We start from the raw sequence: 27,510 nt of genomic DNA, 5'->3' as shown, positions 1-27,510 counted from the left end.
GCGCGGTGGGGAGCGGGGCCAGGTGTGCGCAGGCGCGGTGGGGAGCAGCGCCGGTGTGCGCAGGCGCGGTGAGCCGCAGTCTGGGGCCGGTGCGGATTGTCGCTGGAAACCGAACCCGGGACAGGCCGCCCGCCCGCGGCGACCATGAGCTGGAGGGAGGCCGAGCTGGAGCCCGAGGCCGCCCAGCGGCGGGCGGGAGGCGGCTTGGCGGCCATGTGACGGGAAGATGGCGGCGCGGATCCTCGGCCTGGTGCTGGTCGGCAGCGGTGAGCGGCCTCAGTGTGTCCCGGACCCCGGTTACTGCACCCCTCACACCCCCCGCTTACTGCACACCCGGACCCTTCACACCCGGACCCCTCACACCCCGGGCCCCTCTCCCCTCTCCCCCCGGACACCCCACACTGGACCCACTGGACCCCCGGACCCCCGGCGGTGAGCGGCCTCGGCCTCAGTGTGCCCCGCACCCGGACACCCCTTACACCCCCCGGACCCCCCACACTACCCCCGGACCCCTGCCCCCTGTACCCGGGCCCCCCGCCCCCCAGATCTGCCCCTGAGCGAGGGAGAATCGCTCACAGCAAATTCAATCTAAACTGCGCGCTGCAGATATGCACCTGTTTGCGGTAAATTCAGTATAGACATGCCGCAAATCTAAAATAAACATCCATCACACACAGTCTGTTGGAAAACCTTTTTATGAACAAATAGACGGATGTGGGTTTGTTTTGGAGAGCGCACTGTATCGAGCTCATGTTTTAGACAGGTGACAGTGCGGACCAATCTCCAGTATTATATTCAATTCAAAGATATCTTTAATTCAGTCATTTTAGGTGTAAAATAAGTATATTGCAAATACACAGCTGGTCAGTCAGCATCTAAAATAATGAATTATTCTGAATTAATCCCTCACATTTCCTGTACCCACCAGTACTGTACCCCAGTGTTATACAGTGACAGACCTGTACCCACCAGTACTGTACCCCAGTGTTATACAGTGACAGACCTGTACCCACCAGTACTGTACCCCAGTGTTATACAGTGACAGACCTGTACCCACCAGTACTGTACCCCAGTGTTATACAGTGACAGACCTGTACCCACCAGTACTGTACCCCAGTGTTATACAGTGACAGACCTGTACCCACCAGTACTGTACCCCAGTGTTATACAGTGACAGACCTGTACCCACCAGTACTGTACCCCAGTGTTATACAGTGACAGACCTGTACCCACCAGTACTGTACCCCAGTGTTATACAGTGACAGACCTGTACCCACCAGTACTGTACCCCAGTGTTATACAGTGACAGACCTGTACCCACCAGTACTGTACCCCAGTGTTATACAGTGACAGACCTGTACCCACCAGTACTGTACCCCAGTGTTATACAGTGACAGACCTGTACCCACCAGTACTGTACCCCAGTGTTATACAGTGACAGACCTGTACCCACCAGTACTGTACCCCAGTGTTATACAGTGACAGACCTGTACCCACCAGTACTGTACCCCAGTGTTATACAGTGACAGACCTGTACCCACCAGTACTGTACCCCAGTGTTATACAGTGACAGACCTGTACCCGCCAGTACTGTACCCCAGTGTTATACAGTGACAGACCTGTACCCACCAGTACTGCACCCCAGTGTTATACAGTGACAGACCTGTACCCGCCAGTACTGTACCCCAGTGTTATACAGTGACAGACCTGTACCCACCAGTACTGTATCCCAGTGTTATACAGTGACAGACCTGTACCCACCAGTACTGTACCCCAGTGTTATACAGTGACAGACCTGTACCAACCAGGACTGTACCCCAGTGTTATACAGTGACAGACCTGTACCCACCAGTACTGTACCCCAGTGTTATACAGTGACAGACCTGTACCCACCAGTACTGTACCCCAGTGTTATACAGCGACAGACCTGTACACACCAGTACTGTACCCGTGTTATACAGGGACAGACCTGTACCCATCAGTACTGTACCCCAGTGTTATACAGCGACAGACCTGTACCCACCAGTACTGTACCCCAGTGTTATACAGGGACAGACCTGTACCCACCAGTACTGTACCCCAGTGTTATACAGTGACAGACCTGTCTCCACCAGTACTGTACCCCAGTGTTATACAGTGACAGACCTGTACCCACCAGTACTGTACCCCACTGTTATACAGTGACAGACCTGTACCCACCAGTACTGTACCCCACTGTTATACAGTGACAGACCTGTACCCACCAGTACTGTACCCCAGTGTTATACAGTGACAGACCTGTACCCACCAGTACTGTACCCTACTGTTATACAGTGACAGACCTGTACCCACCAGTACTGTACCCCAGTGTTATACAGTGACAGACCTGTACCCACCAGTACTGTACCCCAGTGTTACACAGTGACAGACCTGTACCCACCAGTACTGTACCCCAGTGTTACACAGTGACAGACCTGTACCCACCAGTACTGTACCCCAGTGTTATACAGTGACAGACCTGTACCCACCAGTACTGTACCCCAGTGTTACACAGTGACAGACCTGTACCCACCAGTACTGTACCCCAGTGTTATACAGTGACAGACCTGTACCCACCAGTACTGAACCCCAGTGTTATACAGTGACAGACCTGTACCCACCAGTACTGTACCCCAGTGTTATACAGGGACACAGTGCTTCCTCCAAATGTAATCCAACTTTGAAAGATGCAGCTGTCAATTGTGGTGGAGCGAGTTTTTGACGGTGGAAGGGGATGTTTTGTGAATAATTGGTAGTTCCACTATTCTGATTGCTGTGATTCTCAGTGCGATGGCGTGAATTCTCAGCGTCTCCTGTTGTGCCCTGTGTTACCTGCTCAGTGCCTCCTGGTTATGTGGGCAGTGTAACCTGGAGTGAGGTTTTGCTCTGTTTCCCACCTTTACCTGTACTGTTCGGTGGCCGTGGAGTTGTGCCAGGATACTGGTGATGGTGGTGGATCCTTGTGGGCCCACTCTGTGGAACATCGCGATGCCCACGTCACACATAACCGGTGACACTGAACGTCACGGCAAACTCTGCGAGGATGAGTTTGGCGGTGGAATAGCCACGGCGGCTTTGCGTTTGGGCAGGTTTATTTGTAGTCCCTTCTCTGGGGGCAGGTCAAATGCAGTGGTTGTACTGCTCCTGCTCCCTGCCTGACTGCACGGCGACACGCAGCAAATACCCTTCCATTTTAAAAATTAACTTTTGGCGAGGTTTAAAGCAAATATTGGCTTGCAGCTTGTGTGCCTGAGTTAGGGTGACCTTCACTGTACAGATTGTACTCTGGCGCTGTGACACGCGGGCAGTCGTTGGCTACAGTAACCCGCGGCCACGGGCATTACTGCTTCCTCACTGCGGCTGGGCTTCTCTGCTCACAGATAAGCCGCAACAAAGAGAAACTAGTTGTGGCAGAACGTGAAGGAGAGGAGCAATAAAACAGGAGCAGTGTGTCGGTGTGTGACACAACTGGGGAGCCGTGTGTCGGTGTGACACAACTGGGGAGCCGTGTGTCGGTGTGACACAACTGGGGAGCAGTGTGTCGGTGTGACACAACTGGGGAGCAGTGTGCGGTGTGTGACACAACTGGGGAGCAGTGTGTCGGTGTGTGACACAACTGGGGAGCAGTGTGTCGGTGTGTGACACAACTGGGGAGCAGTGTGTCGGTGTGTGACACAACTGGGGAGCAGTGTGTCGGTGTGTGACACAACTGGGGAGCAGTGTGTCGGTGTGTGACACAACTGGGGAGCAGTGTGTCGGTGTGTGACACAACTGGGGAGCAGTGTGTCGGTGTGTGACACAACTGGGGAGCAGTGTGTCGGTGTGTGACACAACTGGGGAGCAGTGTGTCGGTGTGTGACACAACTGGGGAGCAGTGTGTCGGTGTGTGACACAACTGGGGAGCAGTGTGTCGGTGTGTGACACAACTGGGGAGCAGTGTGTCGGTGTGTGACACAACTGGGGAGCAGTGTGTCGGTGTGTGACACAACTGGGGAGCAGTGTGTCGGTGTGTGACACAACTGGGGAGCAGTGTGTCGGTGTGTGACACAACTGGGGAGCAGTGTGTCGGTGTGTGACACAACTGGGGAGCAGTGTGTCGGTGTGTGACACAACTGGGGAGCAGTGTGACGGTGTGACACAACCGGGGAGCAGTGTGACGGTGTGACACAACCGGGGAGCAGTGTGTTGGTGTGACACAACCGGGGAGCAGTGTGACGGTGTGACACAACCGGGGAGCAGTGTGTCGGTGTGACACAACCGGGGAGCAGTGTGTCGGTGTGTGACACAACCGGGGAGCAGTGTGTCGGTGTGACACAACCGGGGAGCAGTGTGTCGGTGTGTGACACAACCGGGGAGCAGTGTGTCGGTGTGACACAACCGGGGAGCAGTGTGACGGTGTGACACAACCGGGGAGCAGTGTGTCGGTGTGACACAACTGGGGAGCAGTGTGTCGGTGTGTGACACAACTGGGGAGCAGTGTGTCGGTGTGTGACACAACTGGGGAGCAGTGTGTCGGTGTGTGACACAACTGGGGAGCAGCGTGACGGTGTGACACAACTGGGGAGCAGCGTGACGGTGTGACACAACTGGGGAGCAGCGTGACGGTGTGACACAACTGGGGAGCAGTGTGTCGGCGTGTGACACAACTGGGGAGCAGTGTGTCGGCGTGTGACACAACTGGGGAGCAGTGTGTCGGCGTGTGACACAACTGGGGAGCAGTGTGTCGGCGTGTGACACAACTGGGGAGCAGTGTGTCGGCGTGTGACACAACTGGGGAGCAGTGTGTCGGCGTGTGACACAACTGGGGAGCACTGTGTCGGCGTGTGACACAACTGGGGAGCAGTGTGACGGTGTGTGACACAACTGGGGAGCAGTGTGTCGGTGTGTGACACAACTGGGGAGCAGTGTGTCGGTGTGTGACACAACTGGGGAGCAGCGTGACGGTGTGACACAACTGGGGAGCAGCGTGACGGTGTGACACAACTGGGGAGCAGTGTGACGGTGTGACACAACTGGGGAGCAGTGTGACGGTGTGACACAAGTGGGGAGCAGTGTGACGGTGTGACACAAGTGGGGAGCAGTGTGACGGTGTGACACAACTGGGGAGCAGTGTGACGGTGTGACACAACTGGGGAGCAGTGTGACGGTGTGACACAACTGGGGAGCAGTGTGTCGGTGTGACACAACTGGGGAGCGGTGTGTGACACAACTGGGGAGCAGTGTGACGGTGTGACACAACTGGGGAGCAGTGTGACGGTGTGACACAACTGGGGAGCAGTGTGTCAGTGTGTGACACAACTGGGGAGCAGTGTGTCGGTGTTTTTCAGACTGTTGACGATGCCTCTGACGATGCTCCAGGCCCCCCACACTGATGTCTGTCCTCCGATCTCTGCCCTCCCTCCACCGTCCCCTCCCAAAACGGAAGGTGCTGTAGTGATGGGTTAGGTTCTCCCCACTTGGCGTTGTTCTGCTCAGTAAGTGGGTGCAGTTGACCACACCCTGTCGTTACTCTGTGCTAAGGTGGATTGTAAGTTAGACAGTTTTCCTCCTCCCATGATGAGTTGGAAAGGGAGCAAAAGTAGAGAGTGAGCAACCCTGGGCCCGTCCGCGTGCTTCGGAATTGGTGAGTGTGTGTGTGAAGGGACGGATAAATAAATCTACAATTACACACCAGGGCGCTTGTTGAGCTTTTCATCAGTATCTGATGTGGAGGTCTATGAAGGTCGTGGGTTCAAACCCCACTCCAGAGACTTGAGCATATAATCCAGGCTGACACTTCTAGTGCAGTACTGAGGGAGCGCCGCACTGTCGGAGGGGCAGTACTGAGGGAGCGCCGCACTGTCAGAGGGGCAGTACTGAGGGAGCGTTGCACTGTCGGAGGGGCAGTACTGAGGGAGCGCTGCACTGTCGGAGGGGCAGTACTGAGGGAGCGCCGCACTGTCGGAGGGGCAGTACTGAGGGAGCGCCGCACTGTCGGAGGGGCGGTACTGAGGGAGCGCCGCACTGTCGGAGGGGCGGTACTGAGGGAGCGCCGCACTGTCGGAGGGGCGGTACTGAGGGAGCGCCGCACTGTCGGAGGGGCAGTACTGAGGGAGCGCCGCACTGTCGGAGGGGCAGTACTGAGGGAACGCCGCACTGTCGGAGGGGCAGTACTGAGGGAGCGTTGCACTGTTGGAGGGGCAGTACTGAGGGAGCGCCGCACTGTCGGAGGGGTGGTACTGAGGGAGCGCCGCACTGTCGGAGGGGCGGTACTGAGGGAGCGCCGCACTGTCGGAGGGGCGGTACTGAGGGAGCGCCGCACTGTCGGAGGGGCGGTACTGAGGGAGCGCCGCACTGTCGGAGGGGCGGTACTGAGGGAGCGCCGCACTGTCGGCGGGGCAGTACTGAGGGAGCGCTGCACTGTCGGAGGGGCAGTACTGAGGGAGTGCTGCACTGTTGGAGGGGCAGTACTGAGGGAGCGCCGCACTGTCGGAGGGGCAGTACTGAGGGAGCGCCGCACTGTCGGTGGGGCAGTACTGAGGGGCAGTACTGAGGGAGCGCCGCACTGTCGGAGGGGCAGTACTGAGGGAGCGCCGCACTGTCGGAGGGGCAGTACTGAGGGAGCGCCGCACTGTCGGAGGGACAGTACTGAGAGAGCGCCGCACTGTCGGAGGGGCAGTACTGAGGGAGCGCCGCACTGTCGGCGGGGCAGTACTGAGGGAGCGCCGCACTGTCGGAGGGGCAGTACTGAGGGAGCGCCGCACTGTCGGAGGGGCAGTACTGAGGGAGCGCCGCACTGTCGGAGGGGCAGTACTGAGGGAGCGCCGCATTGTCGGAGGGGCAGTACTGAGGGAGCGCCGCACTGTCGGAGGGGCAGTACTGAGGGAGCGCCGCACTGTCGGAGGGGCAGTACTGAGAGAGCGCCGCACTGTCGGAGGGGCAGTACTGAGGGAGCGCCGCACTGTCGGAGGGGCAGTACTGAGGGAGCGCCGCACTGTCGGAGGGGCAGTACTGAGAGAGCGCCGCACTGTCGGAGGGGCAGTACTGAGGGAGCGCCGCACTGTCGGAGGGGCAGTACTGAGGGAGCGCCGCACTGTCGGCGGGGCAGCACTGAGGGAGCGCCGTACTGAGGGAGCGCCGCACTGTCGGAGGGGCAGTACTGAGGGAGCGCCGCACTGTCGGAGGGGCAGTACTGAGGGAGCGCCGCACTGTCGGAGGGGCAGTACTGAGGGAGCGCCGCACTGTCGGAGGGGCAGTACTGAGGGAGCGCCGCACTGTCGGAGGGGCAGTACTGAGGGAGCGCCGCACTGTCGGAGGGGCAGTACTGAGGGAGCGCCGCACTGTCGGAGGGGCAGTACTGAGGGAGCGCCGCACTGTCGGAGGGGCAGTACTGAGGGAGTGCTGCAGTGTCGGAGGGGCAGTACTGAGGGAGTTATCTGGTCATTATCACGCACGTTGCTGTGGAAGCTTGCATTGCGCAAATTGGCTGCTGCGTTTCCTACATTATAACAGTGACTACATTTCAAGTATTTTGCTATCGTACATACAAAGTGCTGCTTTGGGGCGGATTTGAAGGGCACTATCTAAATGCAAGCTCTTTCTTCAGTCTGCCCGATTCAGAATTGTTGGGTAAAAAGTTAAGGACGTAATGTGCAGAAACTGCCTGGATCTGTATTTAGATTTGTTGAAACCATACCAAAATGTTAAATTCATTCGAATCACAAAAGTAATGGTGTGAAAGTGGAAGTGTGAGCTTAGTTGAATATTCCTGGTGCTAAATCCTGGCCCTGATTGTAGGGGCTGTGCGGCTGATTTTGCGATTGCCTGTTTGTGAGGTGTGGGCAGGCCACAGATGTGCTCTGAGCACTTTAAATAACTCTGGGCCTGAGGGATAAAAACTGACTGAAGTCCAATCGCCTGCTTTTATTTCCTGCTTTGCTTTATTACGACATAAAGACTCCCTGTGGTATTTCAATGCATTGGCTCTTAAAAGCTGTTTCCATGAGTGAGCTTGCTGTGTGTTTGTTGCTGGTTTGTTGGGGCGATGCTGGGAGTCGGTGGATTCGTTCCCACCCTTGGGGCGCACCAGCCCCTGACTGAAATAGCGCCGCGTCCCTCAGGTCTCGGGTAACACTCTGTTTTCCTGTGGGAGTCCTCGGTTTGTTATTACTGAAAGAAAGAATCAAAGACTTGCGTTTCTAGAATCATAGCATACAATCACACCGCACAGGAGGAGGCCATTCGGCCCATCGTGCCTGTGCCGGCTCTTTGAACGAGCTCTCCAATTAGTCCCACTCTTTCCCCACAGCCCTGCTAATGTTTCTGCTCAAGTATTTCTCCAATTCCCTTTAGAAAGTTATTATTGAATCTGCTCCCACCGCCCTTTCAGGCAGCGCATTCCAGATCACAACAACTCGCTGCGTAAAAAACATTCTCCTCATCTGCCAATACAGCACCTTTCATGACCTCCGACTGTCCCAAAGCACTTTACAACCAATGAAGTACTGTTTTTGAAGAGCAGTCACTGTTGTAATCGGGACATAAGGAACAGGAAGAGGCCATACAGCTCCTCGAGCCTGTTCCACCATTTCATTACATCATGGCTGATCTGCATCCCATTTACTTACCTTGGTTTCGTAACCCTTAATACCCTTGCCTAACAGTCGATCTCGGTCTCGACATTTCCAATTGATCCCCAGCCTCAACTGCATTTTGGGGGGTGGGGGGGGGGGGGGGGGGAAGAGTTGCAGATTTCTACTCCCCTGTGTGTGAAGAAGTGCTTCCTGACATCACCCCTGAACGGCCTGGCTCTAATTTTAAGGTTCTGGACTCCCCCCGCCAGAGGAAAGAGTTTCTCTTCATCTACACTATCAACTCCTATAAATCATCTTAAACACCTCGATTAGATCACCCCTTAATCTTCTAAACTCGAGAGAATACAAGCCCAGTCTGTCCTTGTGATTTAACCCTTTGAGCCCCGGGATCATGCTGGTGAATCTGCGCTGCCCCACTCCGAGGCCAGTGCATCCTTCCCGAGGTGCGGTGCCCAGCACTGAACGCAGTGTCCAGGTGGGGTCTGACCAAGGCTCTGTACAGCTGAAGCTTCACTTCCTGCCCTTTGTATTCCTTGACATAGCAACTTTTCAATTAGCCTATTTAATTATTTTTTGGACCTGTCCACTCGTGTTTAGTAATTTAGGAAACCGGGCTGCCAATTTGTGCACAGCAAACTCGCACAAACAGCAATGAAATAAATAAAGAAAGCATCTAATATTAGTGATGTTGGTTGAGGGATGAATATTGGCAGGACTCCAGGGAGAACTCACCTGCTATTCAAAATAGTGCAGTGGATTGGAACCGCACTCCCTCGCTGCACTCGTGTGTGTCAGCCTAGATCTTATGCTCAGGTTTCTGGAATGGGACTTGTACCCACGACCTTCCGACTCGGGCGAGAGGGTGCTGCCCACTGAGCCACGGGTGACTTTTTTTTACCTGAAAGCGCAGGGACCCAGTGCTGCATCTGTCAGCGGTTCCTGGCAATGCAATCTCCTGGGGGGGGGCGGTGGGAACTGTTCCATCGACATCCAGCATCGCACCATGAAACCAGTAACAGGAAAGGCTGGAAGCCTGTCAGCGAGCTGCTATCAGCATCGCTAATGTGTGCGCTTCATTACCAGGGCTGCTGTGATTCAGCACCTCCCCTGACACATTCTGCTTGTTCTCAATGTCGCCACTGTTCTCCTGAGCTGCAGTGGGCTCTCTGTAACTTGTCCAGCGGAGACTCGCCCGTGAGCCTGGGTGTTGATGGTCAGGGCCCCAGCTTGTCCTCACACCATGACTGTGCTTGGGTCATGGCTCACTGAATAGTCATCGAGCGCTTTGGGCCCTATTCCTATGTTAAAGGCTCTATATAAATGCAAGTTGTTAATTGGGAACAAGAATCCTGGCCTTTTACCGCCCCCCCCCCCCCACACATCCCATCTAATCCCAGCCACTGCGATCAGCGGCAATGCCCCGACTGCTGCTCGGCGAAAATTAACTTTTCTTCTTTTATAAACACAACAACAACCGCTACTTTGCACTTGATACAGCGCCTTTAACGTTGTACAACGTCCCAAGGCGCTTCGCAGGAGGCGTAATCAAACAAAAATAGACATCGAGTCAGAGATCGAGGTATTAGGATAGATGGCCAAAAGCTTGGTCAAAGAGGTCAGTTTTAAGGAGCGTCTTCAAGGAGGAGAGAGAGGCGGAGAGGTTTAGGGAGGGAATTCCAGAGCTTAGGGCTGAGGTGGCTGAAGGCACGGCCGCCAGATTCAAATAATCTCTGGGGAAGCGCAGTTTGCAGTGATGCTAACCCACCCAGATTACACAACGGGGCGAAGACATGGAAGTGGTGCATTAGAGTGACCCACTTAACATAACATAGTAGTTTTAGTTTGGTGGGTTTTCTCTGGGGGTCTTCAGAGTATGAGAGTGGAAGAGCAGAGTGTATTCTGTATCGATCCCTGCTCTGATCGTGTCCTGGTGTCTGTCTCAGTGCACCTGTGACTGTGCACAGTCCTGAAATCAAGGAATGAAATCTGTTTCACTAACTGATCCATTAAACCGAGGCCCCGTCTGCTCCCTGGTGGACATAAAAGATTCCATTCACTGTTTGAAGTAGAGCAGGGAGTTCTCCCCGGTGTCCTGGCCAATATCCCTCAACCAACATCACTAAAACAGATTATCTGGTCATTATCACATTGCTGTGTGTGGGAGCTTGCTGTGCGCAAATTGGCTGCTGCATTTCCTACATTACAACAGTGACTACACTTCAAAAGTACTTCATTGTCTGTAGAGTGCTTCGGGACATGCTGAGGTTGTGGAAGGCGCTGTAGAAATGCACGTTCTTAATTTAATCTCATTTGTACATAAACTGAAGGAGCAGTTGGTGCTTATTTCTGAGTGGGTTTTATTGCTCTTTTACCAGCGGCTCTCTCTCGCACGTGCTGTTTGCTGATGGAGAGGGGCGGCGGCATGTTCCTGAGTCTGAGCTGTCCCGATGACTGAGGGCCTGTGATTTATTGAATGAATCGTATCTTCCCTCACCTTCCGCCATACACCTGGAACATGGGGTGGATGTGGAGCACCGTAGCCGGGCGGCGAGGTTCTATTCCCACCAGAAATGGGCTTTTTAAAAAACCGGTTTGATTTTACTCATAAACTTTTTTTTTCTCCGCAGCTGGTTCATTCTTTCTGGGAGGAGCAGAATGTTCCGGAATGGGTAAGCGTCGCTTCCTCTTTGTTACACGGTCATACTTTTTAAAAAACTTTCTATTTATACATTTTTATAACCCTTTAAATAAAGTTTACATCCTGCTCACCGGAACATCGAGGGGGAAAACTGTGAGACATCAACAGTCTCGAATAGTGAAAAGCTGATATCAACAGTACCAACTCGCACTAACGCTGTGTCCGGTGCGTGCTTTGTTTGTCACACTCAAGGCTGTAATACTTACAGACGCAAAGCCACCTTTTAAAAAGTAAAGCAAGCCAGTCGTCAGTGGCCTGAAACTAACGAGCATTTTCTAATCTGCAGTTTTCTGATCAAACAACAATTTGTATTTAGACAGCGTCTTTAATGCAGTAAACCGTCCCAAGGTGCTTCACAGGAGCAGTTAGCAAACAACATTGACATTGGGCTACATGAGATATTCGGACCAGTGACCCAAAAGCTCGGTCAAAGAGGTCGGTTTTAAGAAGCGTCTTAAAGGAGGAGAGAGAGAGGCGGAGAGGTTCAGGGAGGGAATTCCAGAGCTCGGGGCCCCGGCAGCTGAAGGCACGGCCGCCAATGGTGGGCCGATGGAAATCGGGGATTACATCGGATATACGGCACAGAAACAGGCCATTCGGCCCAACCAGTCTATGCCGGTGTTTATGCTCCACTCGAGCCTCCTCCCGTCTTTCCTCATCTAACTCTATCAGCATAACCCTCGATTCCCTTCTCCCTCATGTGCTTGTCCGGCCTCCCCTTAAATACATCGATACTATTCGCTTCAACCCCTCCCTGTGGGAGCGAGTTCACATTCTCACCACTCTCTGGGTAAAGAAGTTTCTTCTGAATTCCCTATTGGATTTCTTGGTGACTATCTTATATTGACGGCCTCTAGTTATGCTCTTCCCCACAAGTGGAAACATTCTCTCTGTATCCACTCGATCAAAACCTTTCATAATTTTAAAGACCTCTATTAGGTCACCCTCAGCCTTTTTTCAAGAGAAAAGAGACCCAGCCTGTTCATCCTTTCCTGATGTGTATACCCTCGCATTTCTGGTATCATCCTTGTAAATCTTCTCCGCACCCTCTCCAGTGCCTCTATATCCTTTTTATAATATGGCGACCAGAACTGTACGCAGTACTCCAAGTGTGGTCTAACCAAGGTTCGATACAGGTTTAGTATAACTTCCCTACTTTTCAATTCTATCCCTCTAGAAATAAACCCCAGTGCTTGGTTTGCTTTTTTATGGCCTTGCTAACCTGTGTCGCTACTTTGTGATTTATTTTCGCTACAGTTACCTCAACCTTAACTTGTAACTCATTTGTACATTGCACACTGCATTTTAACTTATACTTATTTATATATAAATATATTATACTATCATATACTTATCATATTACATTACTATTACTTCCAGTGGTAATAGAGGCTTTTTGCGTTATTCATCATATCCTGCAACTTGGACTGTCATTGCTATACTTATTTGCTTATTGTTTCTGTACTTATACTTGTTTTTACTTTTGCTTTTTATATTTATTATACTTATATTGTGGGAGTGAGTGGGGAGTAAGCATTCCATTGTACCAGTTACATATGGCAATAAAATAATCTTGAATCTTGAGTTAAACTCGCCCTGTGCCCCTGTTTAGTGACCAACTGAAGTTTACAGTTTTAAAGGGACACTGCTTCAGTGGAGCAGCAGAATAATACATTGTGCTTTGTTTGGTATCACACTCCAACCCTTGTACAACAGTGCATCGTCCATGGCACAGGCGACCTGTCAGTGAGCGATCAACTCTGATGGAAAAAGAAACCAAACCATTGTGAAACTGGCAAGGTTCCCAGGTCCCACTATATCAAGGGCATAAGGGCTGAGCCAGGATATATCTGGCTGCTCCCAAGACCAGCTGTACGTACAAAACCATTCTGCCCAACTCACTCTGAACTGTCCTGAGAGGGAAAAAAGACCTTTCTTAATGGTGATGGATAAGAAGATCTGTAATATTGTAAATCATAAAGTCTCTTGTGATTTTAATAAGTACTAGCTGATCTCCGGTGGCATTGCACGCAAGGTGTTAAGCCCGACTATAGTTTTGAGGCGACGTGGAGTTAAGAGGGCGTGGGATAATGGGATCACAGGTTGCAAGTGAAATCGTAGAATCTTGGAAATTTACAGCACGGAAGGAGGCCATTCGTGCCACCTTGTCCGTGCTAGCCGACAAAGCGCCATCCAGACTAATCCCACTTTCCAGCTCTTGGTCCGTAGCCCTGTAGGCTACAGCGCTTCAAGTGCCTATCCAAGCACTTTTTAAATGTGATGAGGGTTCCTGCCTCGACCACCCTTTCAGGCAGTGAGTTCCAGACCCCCACCACCCTCTGGGTGAAGAAATTTCCCCTCAAATCCCCTCTAAACCTCCGACCAATTACTTTAAATTTATGCCCCCTGGTTATTGACCCCTCTGCTAAGGGAAATAGGTCCTTCCTATCCACTCTCTCGGCCCCTCATAATTTTATACACCTCAATTAGGTCACACCTCAGCCTCCTCTGTTCCAAAGAAAACAACCCCAGCCTATCCAATCTTTCCTCATAGCTAAAATTCCCCAGCCCAGGCAACATCCTTGTAAATCTCCTCTGCACCCTCTCTAGTGCAATCAGATCTTTCCTGTAATGCGCTGACCAGAACTGCACGCAGTATTCTAGCTGAGGCCTAACTAGTGTTTTATACAGTTCAAGCATAACCCCCCTGCTCTTATATTCTGTGCCTCGGCTAATAAAGGCAAGTATCCCGTATACCTTCTTAACCACCTTATCTACTTGGCCTGCTACCTTCAGGGATCTGTGGACCTGTACTCCAAAGGCCCTCTGATCCTCTGCACTTCTCAGCATCCTATCATTTAATGTGTATTCCCTTGCCTTGTTAGCCCTCCCCAAATGCATTACCTCACACTTCTCCAGATTTAATTCCATTTGCCACTGTTCTGCTCACCTGACCAGTTCATTGATATCTTCCTGCAGTCTGCAGCTTTCTTCTTCTTTATCAACCACACAGCCAATTTTAGTATCATCTGCAAACTTCTTAATCATACCCCCTATATTCAAGTCTAAATCATTGATATATACCACAAAAAGCAAGGGACCCAGTGCTGAGCCCTGCGGAATCCCACTGGAAACAGCTTTCCAGTTGCAAAAACACCCTTCAACCATTACCCTTTGCTTCCTGTCTCCGAGCCAATTTTGGATCCAACTTGACACTTTGCAAGCATCATTTTAATCTCATGTTCTAGTCTGATTTTTATATTTGTCGTATAAGTAAATCTGTCCACATTTATATGGAGACTGCTGATATAAGCACATAATAACACAATACTTACACCCTAGCGCTGCAGCACCCCCCACTGGCAGGACAGTGTAATTACAGCGTGACGAGTTTACATGGGTCGTTTCCAGCTGGAGAGAGAGAGGCCTTAATCCCAATAGTGTGGACTGGATTCAAACTCGGAGAACAGTACGCAAAATCATTGTGAACCATCCCTCTACAAAGTTCCAAAGTGCTATCTTTCACAACACCTGTAACTGCTCAGACTGCTGCTTTGTCCCAAAAGCAGTCAGTTTGTGAAGGGCTTGGTCACGTGCAAATTCACTAAGAAAACTGGAAATATAAAAACTCCTGTTGGATTGTCATAAAAACCAACAGGTTCACGAATGTCCTTTAGGTGTTGGTTGCCGGGGGGGGGGGGGGGAGAGGCGCCGTTGGTTGCCGGGGGGGAGCGGCGTCGTTGGTTGCCGGGGGGGGGGAAGCGGCGTCGTTGGTTGCCGGGGGGGGGGAAGCGGCGTCGTTGGTTGCCGGGGGGGGGAAAGCGGCGTCGTTGGTTGCCGGGGGGGGGGAGCAGGGCTGTTGGTTGCCGGGGGGGAGCGGCGTCGTTGGTTGCCGGGGGGGGGGAGCGGCGCCGTTGGTTGCCGTGGTGGGCGGTGCTGTGGAACGGTGGATGCAGGTTTGAGCTGTGAGTGACGGCTGAGTTTCGAGTGAGGCCAGGTACTGTTGGGTGCACTGGGTGGGGGGAGAGCTGTAAAGGATTTAATTCCTGCACATTCCTGGTGTGCACTGTGTTGCAATGTTTGATTTTGGTGTTTTTTTTTTTTACTGTTCTCTCAGCTGCCTGTCACGGGAGGCTGGAGCCGCACAAAGAACAACGTGGAGTTATCTACAGCCCCTCCTGGCCCATGAACTATCCCCCATCCAGGAACTGCAGCTGGTACATCCAGGGGGACTATGGAGACCTCATAACCATCAGGTGCGGGCTCTGGGAGGTTTGAGTTTGGCGGAATGTGACTTGCCCTCCCGTCCTGTTCACGGATCTGTGAGCAGGGTGTTCTGCTCCCTCTGTGACTCGCTGAGTGAACGCACTGCCCATGGCAGCACCCAGCCAGGATCCTGCTGCGGTTCGCCTCAGTGTCCGGGTTCAGGAGGCTACCTTTGCTGCTCCTGATCACCATCCAGTGACACACTTAAATGTGTGTGTGTATACGTGTACTTGAGAATTTGAATTTGAATTCAGTTTTTAAAAAGTTGGTCTCAGTAAAAGTGACCACGAAGCTGTCAGATTGTCATTAAAAACCCAACTGGTTCACTAATGTGAAGGAAATGTGCCGTCCTTACCTGGTCTGGCCTATATGTGACTCCAATCCCACACCAATGTGGTTGACTCATAATTGCTCTCTGAAGTGGCCGAGCGAGACACTCAGTTGTATCAAACCGCTGCAAAGAATAGCAAGCATCACAACATAAGAAATAGGAGCAGGAGTCGGCCATTCGTCCCCTCGAGCCTGCTCCGCCATTCAATAAGATCATGGCTGATCATCGACCTCCACTCCACCTTCCCGCCCGATCCACATATTCCTCAATTCCCTTAGTATCCAAAAATCTATCGATCTCTGTCTTGAATATACTCAACGACTGAGCCTCCACAGCCCTCTGGGGCCGAGAATTCCAAAGATTCACCACCCTCTGAGTGAAGAAATTTCTCCTCATCTCAGTCCTAAATGGCCGACCCCTTATTCTGAGACTGTGACCCCTGGTTCTAGACTCCCCAGCCAGGGGAAACATCCTCCCTGCATCTACCCTGTCAAGCCCTGTAAGAATTTTATGTTTCAATGAGATCACCTCTCATTCTTCTAATCTCTAGGGAATATAGGCCTAGTCTGCTCAATCTCTCATAGGACAATCCCTCCATCCCAGGAATCAGTCTGGTGAACCTTCGTTGCACTCCCTCTATGGCAAGTACATCCTTCCTTAGGTAAGGAGACCAAAACTCAATACAGTACTCCAGGTGTGGTCTCACCAGGGCCCTGTTCTTGTAGCCTCTGTGCTGATATTGCTGGCCAATTTACATTTTTAGTCAATGGTGACTCCTAAAATGTTAATGGTACAGGCTTGGTGATGGCGGTGCTGTTGAAGGTCAAGGGAAGATCGCTGGGCTTTCTCTTGTTCGAGACGGTCATTACCTGGCACAGGTGGCATTACTGTTACCTGCCACTTGTCAGTCCAGGCCTGGATGTTAGCCAGGTCCTGTTGTAGGCTGCATTGCTCTCTATCAGGAGTTGTGAATGGAGCTAATCACCGTGGATTCATCAGTGAACAGACCCATTCCTAATCTTAAGACAGAGCGCAGGCCATCGATGAAGCAGCTGAAGATGATTCGATGGAGGATGCTTCCTTGACCTCTTGCAGCCACGTCCTGGGGCTGTAATGACTGATCTGACCACGCAACAATCTTCCTTTGGGTGCGTGGGTTTAAAATCGGCCCTTAAGAGACTGAAAATAACTGCTTTTATAACATTTTGTCACATGTTAAAAAGCTCCGATCAAATGAAAGCAATGGAATTATACATGTATTAGTCACTGCCATTTGATCGTGTCATTGTGCTAATACAAAATGAAGCAAATCATGCCACAATAGTGTTTATTTTGACTAATAGCAGGAATAAGAATTAATTAATGCAAGGATGGCGTTATACTACAATCACTGTGAATGCAAAATGATTTGAGAAGGCCTTCTTGGAGGGGTATGACACTGTACAGCTGTAGTGTCCCTGGCAACCTTCTAACTTACATTGTCACTTTCCATTGATGTGCACTTAAAACCTCGCTGCATTGATTCACAACTGACTGTATCGCCCCACTATTAGCGTACATTTCACACATCTACACATCCTCAGCAACATTTTGCTGAAAGTGTGTCACGGCCTGGTGGTAAAATTTCTAGTGGTCAGGGTTTTAGATCTGGCCCTCCCCTCCCAGAACTATTTTGCAGCAATTAATTGACAATATTCTATTAATGTTGTCTTCAACTGTATTGAAATGAACTGCAGCCCACAAACATCATCACACGGACAGCAGTGATTCAAGAGGGGGCTGGCCTTGCCATGGGAATGAATGATCACACCAGGGCGGCGGGGGTGGGGGGGGGGGATGTAGAGTGGGAGCTGCTTGTTCCCGGGGTTTTTCTGCAGTAAGGGGGTGACTTTCTCTCGTGTTATTTTGCAGTTTTCAGAATTTCGAGCTGGAGAATTCCCACAAGTGCACGGTGGACTGGCTGATGGTGGGCCCGGCCCCAATGCGAGAGGAGTACAGAATGTGCGGCTCATACATCCCCAAGCCCTTCATCTCCACCCGGGATCATGCCTGGGTCTTCTTCCATTCCGATCGCTCCAGCTTGGGGCGGTCTCGTGGATTCCGATTGTCTTATATCCGAGGTGTGTCTAATTACTCTGCCATTGGGGGCCGTCTCTCTGGTTGTACTGGGGTGGGGTGGGGAGGAGGGGGGGTACTGCAGGCATAAGTAGCATTTCATTCCCCTCCTAGTATTCTCCCTTCCTGTCCTGAAGGTGCAGCCTCACCCTGTGCCCGCCTCCAATGACATACCTCGTCCAAGTGACCATAAGTTGATGGGGTGTTCTACCGTGGAGGGCATTGCAATCATAGAAGGAGGCCACTCAGCCCATCGTGCCTGTGCCGGCTCTTTGAAATTAGTCCCACTCCCCTGATCTTTCCACATATCCCTGAATTTTTTTTCCCTTCAAGTATTTATCCAATTCCCTTTTGAAAGTCACCATTGAATCTGCTTCCACCGCCCTTTTCAGGCAGCGCATTCCAGATCACAACAACTCGCTGCGTAAAAAATTGTTTCCTGATGTAGCCTCTGGTTCTTTTGCCAATTATCTTAAATCTGTGCCCTCTGGTTACCGACCCTCCTTACTTACTCTATTGAAACCCTTCATGATTTTGAACACCTCTCTCCAATCTCCCCTTAAACCTCCTCTGCTTTAAGGAGAACATCCCCAGCTTCTCCAGTCTATCCACGTAACTGAAGTCCCTCATCCCTGGTACCATTCTAGTAAATCTCCTCTGCACCCTCTCTAAGGCCTTCACATCCTTCCTAAAGTGTGGTGTCCAGAATTGAACACAATACTCCAGCTGGGGCCTAACCAGTGATTTATAAAGGTTTAGCAATTAAGTCCAGTGCTGTCCTCACTTAATATGTGCTCCTCCCAGCAGAGTGTCAGCAAAGAGGGTGTGGTGGGGGGGGGGTTGTCGCACGAGTGGGAGTGCCCCCTCCGTTGCACATCTCGGGAGGTACTGAGGGCCAATCGTAGCGCCCTGTGTGCTGTCCTGGCTGATGGCAGCTAACCCAATTCACCCTGGGAGCAAAGCTGGGATTGTAGCCCGGGAGTGGAGTATTACAGCGAGTGGGCAACCTCAGGGAAGACTGCACGTTTCTGGTCTCCGCATTATAAAAAGGACATGGAGGCAGTGGAGAAAGTGCAAAAAAAGTTTTGCTAGAACGATACCGGAACTGAGGGTTATACCTATCAGGAAGGACTGAACAGGCGGGGGCTCTGTTCTCTAGAAAAGAGAAGGCTGAGGGGTGACCTGATCGAGGTCTTTAAGATTATGAAACAGTTCGACAGGGTAGACGTAGAGAAGATGTTTCCACTTGTGGGGGAGACCAGAACTAGGGGCCATCAATATAAGATAGTCACTAATGAATCCAATCGGGAATTCAGGAGAAACTCCTTTACCCAGAGAGTGGTGAGAATGTGGAACTTGCTACCACAGGGAGTGGTTGAGGTGAATAGTATCGATGTATTTAAGGGGAAGCTGGATAAACACATGAGGGAGAAAGGAATAGAAGGATATGCTGATGGGGTGAGATAAAGAGTGTTGGGAGGAGGCTCGTGTGAAGCATAAACACTGGCATAGACCAGTTGGGATGAATGGCCTGTTTCTGTGCTGTAGATTTGATGCACCCAGGGAGTCTGAGGTTGTGAATCTTTTCCTGTTCACACAGGGAAGCTGGCGCAGAGCAGCTGCAAGTCGGACGAGTTCCTGTGCGGGAATGGGAAATGCATCCTGAGTGCCTGGCGGTGCAACCAGATGGATGAATGTGGCGATAACTCTGACGAGCAGGAGTGCCTGGTCCCCCCGACTGTGCCTCACACCAGCCTCTGCCCGGCCGGAACCTTCCGGTGCCTGGTCGAGCGCGCTCCGCAGTGCCTCCCCATGACGGTGAGGTGCGACGGCAGCGCAGACTGCGAGGAGGGGACAGACGAGGAAAGCTGCCCCGATACCAGCTGCGGGAAGAGGCTGGGCAACTTCTACGGCTCCTTCGCTTCGCCCGACTACTTCCGCTCCCAGCGAGACAAGGCACCGCTGGACTGCACCTGGGTGGTGGACACACAGGACAGCCGACGCATTGTGCTGCAGCTCAACCTGCAGCTGGGCTACAACGACAGGGTGCGTGTGTACGATGGGACGGCCGAGGAGCGGGGCGGGCTGCTGCAGACCCTCTCCTTCCGCAACAACCGGCGCTCCGTCACTCTCGAGTCCTCCAGGGGCCAGATCGCTGTCTCCTACCACACCGAGCCCGGCAGCACGGGTCACGGCTTCAACGCCACCTACCAGGTGAAAGGTTACTGCCTGCCGCAGGAGCGACCGTGCGGGAACGACGGGGGCTGCTTCGCTGACTCGCAGTGCTGCGATGGCTGGTGGCACTGCCCGAGCGGCAAGGACGAGGAGAGCTGTGCGGCCTGCCAGAAGGACGAGTACCCGTGCGGGGGCACCAGCGGCATGTGCTACCCGCTGGCGGACCGCTGCAACAACCAGAAAAACTGCCCCGACGGCTCGGACGAGAAGAACTGCTTCTCCTGCCAGCCGGGGAACTTCCACTGCGGCACCAAGATCTGCATCTTCGAGCAGTGGCGCTGCGACGGACAGGAGGATTGCCAGGACGGCAGCGATGAGCAGAACTGCCTGGTGGTGGTGCCGAGGAAGGTGATCACGGCCGCCCTGATTGGGAGCCTCATCTGTGGACTCCTGCTGGTCATCGCCTTGGGATGTGCGTTTAAACTCTACTCCCTCCGAACCCGCGAGTACAGGTACCGTAAGCGGAGCGACCCCGAGTCTGCGCAGCACCTTCACCACGCGCGGATAGGCTTAGTTAAAAGTCAAAATACCAGAGTTTTATAGCAATAATATTTGTTGCAGATAGTAATCTTCAGGAGAAAAGGCAGGTCAGAACATGGGAGCTTTTACATCCACCTGAGAGAGCAGACGGTGCCTCGGTTTAACGTCTCATCCCAAATACGGCACCGCCAACAGTGCGGCACTCCCTCAGTACTGCCCCTCCGACAGTACTGCCCCTCCGACAGTGCAGCGCTCCCTCAGTACTGCCCCTCCGACAGTACTGCCCCTCCGACAGTGCGGCGCTCCCTCAGTACTGCCCCTCCAACAGTACTGCCCCTCCGACAGTGCAGCGCTCCCTCAGTACTGCCCCTCCGACAGTGCAGCGCTCCCTCAGTACTGCCCCTCCGACAGTACTGCCCCTCCGACAGTGCGGCGCTCCCTCAGTACTGCCCCTCCAACAGTACTGCCCCTCCGACAGTGCAGCGCTCCCTCAGTACTGCCCCTCCGACAGTGCAGCTCTCCCTCAGTACTGACCCTCCGACAGTGCGGCACTCCCTCAGTACTGCCCCTCCGACAGTGCGGCGCTCCCTCAGTACTGCCCCTCCGACAGTGCGGCACTCCCTCAGTACTGCCCCTCCAACAGTACTGCCCCTCCGACAGTGCAGTGCTCCCTCAGTACTGCCCCTCCGACAGTGCGGCGCTCCCTCAGTACTGCCCCTCCGACAGTGCGGCGCTCCCTCAGTACTGACCCTCCGACAGTGCGGCGCTCCCTCAGTACTGCCCCTCCGACAGTGCGGCTCTCCCTCAGTACTGCCCCTCCGACAGTGCAGCGCTCCCTCAGTACTGCCCTTCCGACAGTGCGGCGCTCCCTCAGTACTGCCCCTCCAACAGTACTGCCCCTCCGACAGTGCGGCGCTCCTTCAGTACTGTCCCTCCGACAGTGTGGCGCTCCCTCAGTACTGCCCCTCCGACAGTGCGGCGCTCCCTCAGTACTGCCCCTCCGACAGTGCGGCGCTCACTCAGTACTGCCCCTCCGACAGTGCGGCGCTCCCTCAGTACTGCCCCTCCGACAGTGCGGCGCTCCCTCAGTACTGCCCCTCCGACAGTGCGGCGCTCCCTCAGTACTGCCCTTCCGACAGTGCGGCGCTCCCTCAGTACTGCCCCTCCGACAGTGCGGCGCTCCCTCAGTACTGCCCCTCCGACAGTGCGGCGCTCCCTCAGTACTGCCCCTCCGACAGTGCGGCGCTCCCTCAGTACTGACCCTCCGACAGTGCAGCGCTCCCTCAGTACTGACCCTCCGACAATGCGGCGCTCCCTCAGTACTGCCCTTCCAACAGTGCGGCGCTCCCTCAGTACTGCCCCTCCGACAGTGCAGCACTCCCTCAGTACTGCACTGTGTGTCAGCCTGGTTTCTGAACATCTGAGTTAGATTTTTTTGAAATGATGGTGTTCCTAAACCAGAACTTCTCCTTTTACAGATTAACTTTCCGTTTTTGTTTTAGAGCCTTTGACACCCCGATGACTCGCCTGGAGGCGGATTTTGTGCAGCGCGAGGCTCCCCCTTCCTATGGCCAACTGATCGCCCAGGGCCTCATCCCACCTGTCGACGACTTCCCCGTCTACAACCCGGCTCAGGTACACCTGCTGAATTATTGCGAGGCCTCCTGCCCGTGCTCATGTCAGATCATTGGCCAAAGAACCAGAGGGGAGATGAGAATGTTTTGACGCAGCGAGTTGTTGTGATCTGGAATGTGCTGCCTGAAAGGGCGGTGGAAGCAGATTCAATAGTAACTTTCAAAAAGGAATTGGAGAAATACTGGAAAAGGGCTCTGGGGAAAGAGCAGGGGGAGTGGGACTAATTGGATAGCACAGGCATGATAGGCCGAATGGCCTCCTGTGCTGTACCATTCTGTGGGGACTTTTACAAATCTCTTCACTCCTGGTCTTTGCAAGATACCAAATCTCTGATTTCTAAAATAAAAGCGCTGAAAGTACAGAGCCACGTCTCGCCTGAAGCATGAACCTGCTGTGCTCCGCGCACGCAGACGCTCCGTGCACGCAGACCCGCCCTGTGTTTCCCACATTTTCTGTTTTCAAGAAGCTTGACACCATCCAGGACAAAGCAGCCCGCTTGATTGGCACTCCATCCACCACCTTAAACATTCACTCCCTCCACCACCGGCGTACCGTGGCTGCAGTGTGTACCATCTATAAGATGCACTGCAGCAACTCGCCAAGGTTTCTTCGGCAGCACCTCCCAAACCCGCGACCTCTACCACCTAGAAGGACAAGGGCAGCAGGCGCATGGGAACACCACCACCTCCAAGGTCCCCTCCAAGTCACACACCATCCTGACTTGGAAATATATCGGCCGTTCCTTCATCGTCGCTGGGTCAAAGTCCTGGAACTCCCTCCCTAACAGCACTGTGGGAGCACCTTCACCACACGGACTGCAGCGGTTCAAGAAGGCGGCTCACCACCACCTTCTCAAGGGCAACTGGGGATGGGCAATAAATGCTGGTCTTGTCAGCGACGCCCATATTCCGTGAATGAATAAATAAAAATAGCATGCCTGATCTCTCTCCCTTCAAACAATTAATGAAGTACACGCTAACAGATGGCGAATGAGTGAGAAAGATGGCACCTTCATGTTCTTCTTTCCGACGGTTATTTATTTTTGTCCCATCCCCCAACCCCCTCGGCTTCGCAGGATGTGAAGCTGAGCGAGCGAGCGGGCTCTGCCAGTACCACTCTGAGCCAGCTCCTGGGGTGGGCAATAAATGCCGGCCTTGCCAGCAACGCTCATCCCAAAAAAAGTGTCTACTGATCCTGATGGCTCACTGGGTACGGTTGGTGCAAGTTGTGGTTACTGAGCTATTCAGACCAGGTCTATCTGACAGTCGGGGCCCCATAATTAATGTCAAATCCCCCTGGAATAGAGAGGCTGGAGCTTCCCGCCCTTGATCACTGCCCATCAGCCTCCGCTGGGAGGTGCGTGGGTGTGGGTGAGGGCAGGATTGCACCGGGCTATGATGCCACCCACCGTTGAATAGTCCACCAACACTTACTCTCTAAAGAAATAAAGTCTTGCATTTCTATAGCGCCTTCATCACCTCAGGCTGTCCCAAAGCGCTTTACAGCCAATGAAGTACTTTTTGAAGTGTGGTCACTGTTGTAATGTAGGAAAAGCGGCAGCCAATTTGCGCACAGCAAGCTCCCACAAACAGCAATGTGATAATGACCAGATAATCTGTTTTTGTTATGTTGGTTGAGGGATAAATATTGGCCAGGAGACCGGGGAGAACTCCCCTCCCCTGGTAATAAGAACATAAGACGTAGGAGCAGGAGTCGGTCATTCGGCCCCTCGAGCCTGCTCCGCCATTCAATAAGATCATGGTTGATCTGATCTTGGCCTCAACTCCACTTCCTTGCCCGCTCCCCATAACCCTCGACTCCCTTATCGTTCAAAAATCTGTCTATCTCCACCTTAAATATATTCAATGACCCAGCCTCTGGGGCAGAGAATTCCACAGATTCAAGAAATTCCTCCTCATTTCCGATTTAAATGGGTGCCCCCTTATTCTGAAATTATGCCCCCTAGTTCTAGATTCCCCCACGAGGGGAAACATCCTCTCAGCATCTACCCTGTCGAGCCCCTTCAGAATCTGATATGTTTCAATAAGATCCCCTCTCATTCTTCTAAACTCCAATGAGTATAGGCCCAACCTGCTCAACCTTTCTTCATAAGACAACCCCTTCGTCTCCGGAATCAACCTCGTGAACCTTCTCTGAACTGCCTCCAATGCAAGTATATCCTTCCTTAAATAAGGAGACCAAAACTGTACGCAGTACTCCAGGTGTGGTCTCACCAACGCCCTGTACAGTTGTAACAGGACTTCCCTACTTTTATACTCCATTCCCTTTGCAATAAAGGCCAACATTCCATTTGCCTTCCTAATTACTTGCTGTACCTGCATGCTAACTTTTTGTGATTCATGTACAAGGACCCCCAGATCCCTCTGTACCTCAGCATTTTGTAATCACTCCCCATTTAAATAATTTGCTTTTTTCTTCCTTCCAAAGTGGATAACCTTGCATTTTCCCACATTATACTCCATCTGCCAGATTTTTGCCCGCTCACTCAGCCTATCTATATCCCTTTAGAGATTCTTTGTGTCCTCCACACAATTTGCTTTCCCACCTATCTTTGTATCATCAGCAAATTTGGCTACATTACACTCAGTCCCTTCATCCAAGTCATTAATAGATTGTAAATAGTTGTGGCCCCAGCACTGATCCCTGCGGCACCCCACTAGTTACAGTTTGCCAACCTGAAAATGACCCATTTATCCCGACTCTGTTTTCTGTTAGTTAGCCAATCCTCTATCCATGCTAATATATTATCCCAACCCCGTGAGCTCTTATCTTGTGTAGTAACCTTTTATGTGGAACCTTATCGAATGCCTTCTGGAAATCCAAATACACCACATCCACTGGTTCCCCTTTATCTACCCTGCTCGTTCCTCAAAGAATTCCAGCAAATTTGTTAAACATGATTTCCCTTTCATAAAACCATGCTGACTCTACTTGACTATATTATGATTTTCTAAATGCCCTGCTATCACTTCCTTAATGATGGACTCCAGCATTTTCCCAATGACAGATGTTAGGCTAACTGGTCGATAGTTGCCTGCTTTCTGTCTCCCTCCTTTCTTGAATAGTGGCGTTACATTTGCTGTATGATCTTTTATGGCCACCTGAGAGGTTTAACATCTCAACCGAAAGACTTGGCTTGTGTGTGGAAACCGGCTGCTTGCTCGAGGTACCGGGGGCGGCAGGGGCCTGTGTAACTCGCCCCCAGAGCGAGTTATTGCCCTGAGGGGAGGCAGGGGGATTATCTCGTTATACGTTTGGGAATCTGCAAGCGTCAGTGCCAGTAAGGAGGCCAAACCAGTCTTTGCAGAGATTCTTACGCTTTTTGTTTGTTTCCAGGCCTCCGTCCTGCAGAATATTCGCACAGCTATGAGACGCCAAATACGCCGGCATTCCACGCGCAGGATGTCATCCCGTGGCCGCCTCAGCAGGATTTGGAGCAGGTTCTTCCAGAGACCCAGGGGCTGGGGGCTTATCCCCCTGCTTACCCCCACCTCGGCCTCCTCGTCCTCCCGTCTGGGCCGGAGTGAGACAGTGCGGAGCTGCCCGCAGGAGGAGAGCGGCCGGAGCTGCGCGGGACCTCGCGAGGAACCCGACTCCGACACTGACACCGAGACCGATCGGCAGGTCGGTGAGACTCGGGGGGCTGCAGGAGACGACTTGCCGACGGTGCCCCTCGAAAACTCGGTACCAAAAGAGTCCCCGTCCCCCAGCGCAGCTGGCCAGACGGAGCTACAGACGCCCCGCCTGCTCCGCTCTTCGAGTTCCGAGGAGACCTACAGCAGTGACTTGGACCTCCCCCTCGAGCGGGCGTCGGGCGCCATCTCTACCCGTGACCCGCTGTCCGGCAGCCTGGAGTCGGGCTTCGGCAGGCACCGGCAGCGCCTGGGCTTAGGCGCACGCCCCGTGCCCGCGAGGTGCGGCGGTGGCAGGGCCAGGAGCTCGGAGGCAGTGCGTATAACGGCGCTGGAGGGAGGGCAGGTTTGCTGTTCGCCGTCTGACCGTCGCCGCAATCCCAGCCGGCAAAGATTGACCTCGGCTCCTCCTGTGCGCAGGAGTCAACGCTGCCATCGCCCGGTCTCCCTGTCGGTGCCTCGCCACAAACACTTCTCCACAGAGACCCCTCCGCCAGACCCTTCCTTCCGCAACCCCTTCCGGCAGGCAAACCACAGGAGCGATGACGAAGTCCTGCTCGACTGCTGAGATCCCCCCAGATCTCCACACAGACATTTTAAATGGTGAACCCTTTCCGGTATTTTTATCGCTGCAGTATTTTTTAAAACGATTGTTTCCTTCTCCAAACTACCAAAAAAAATGGGGAACCACATATCAATGGAGCTGCTTTTAAACGTGATGCATTAAACGGGACGTGGGCTGGAGTCAGCAGCCAGTCCTCATGCGGAAGACCTGTTGCATTTACAATCACCTGACGTTTGTTGTGTTGACTCTTGTTATTTAAAACCTTCGGCCATTGTATGGCTTAATACACGGCAGCGAGTGTAGATGAGACTTTGAGGTGTACTATTTATACAGCCTAACATGTCAATCTAAAGAGTGCGAGCGAAGCCTGGGAGTTGCCGTGAATACAATGCAGTGCGATTATTAACTTGCTCACCGCTAAAGATGTCATTTTGGTCTCGGTTCTGTAATTCCTGGCCCCCGGGAAATGTTTGGAGGATATATCAAAGTGTTTATACGATGAATCTAGGATTGCGAAGCGGCCCAGCTAACTTTTCACTGTAATGAGATATTTTGGTCCCTTTTCATGGGCAGGTTTGGAACCAGATTTTTGTCTGCAGTGGGACAGGCTGGTCTTTCGGTCCCTCAGTTTGTCTATTTTCCTCCCTATCTTTTTGTCTTCTATCCGTCTTTCTGCTGATTTGTGTCTTTCTATCTGTTCCCCTTCTGCATACATCTGTCCCTCTGTCTATCTCACTGTCTCTCTCTGTCCCTCTGTCTATCTCACTGTCTCTCTCTGTCCCTCTGTCTATCTCACTGTCTCTCTCTGTCCCTCTGTCTATCTCACTGTCTCTCTCTGTCCCTCTATCTCACTGTCTCTCTCTGTCCCTCTATCTCACTGTCTCTCTCTGTCCCTCTATCTCACTGTCTCTCTCTGTCCCTCTGTCTATCTCACTGTCTCT

General features: G+C 52.6%; 1 protein-coding gene across 1 annotated transcript; it reads left to right on the top strand.

Annotated features, from left to right (window-relative positions):
• Positions 1-26,775, top strand: lrp3 (low density lipoprotein receptor-related protein 3). The gene is made up of 7 exons (XM_085991911.1): positions 1-266; positions 11,219-11,260; positions 15,407-15,545; positions 17,798-18,006; positions 19,602-20,688; positions 22,219-22,351; positions 25,709-26,775. The coding sequence occupies exons 1-7, from the start codon at positions 227-229 to the stop codon at positions 26,570-26,572; spliced, it is 2,514 nt and encodes an 837-aa protein (XP_085848037.1). The 5' UTR covers positions 1-226; the 3' UTR covers positions 26,573-26,775.
• The last annotated feature ends 735 nt before the right edge of the window (positions 26,776-27,510 follow it).

Source organism: Somniosus microcephalus, chromosome 6 (assembly GCF_052327205.1).
Source record: "Somniosus microcephalus isolate GS21.2 chromosome 6, FLI_Smic_1.0, whole genome shotgun sequence".
Classification (NCBI taxonomy): Eukaryota; Metazoa; Chordata; class Chondrichthyes; order Squaliformes; family Somniosidae; genus Somniosus; species Somniosus microcephalus.
The sequence above is the reverse complement of the archived record's forward strand: the minus strand, read 5'-3'. Positions and strand labels throughout refer to the sequence as shown.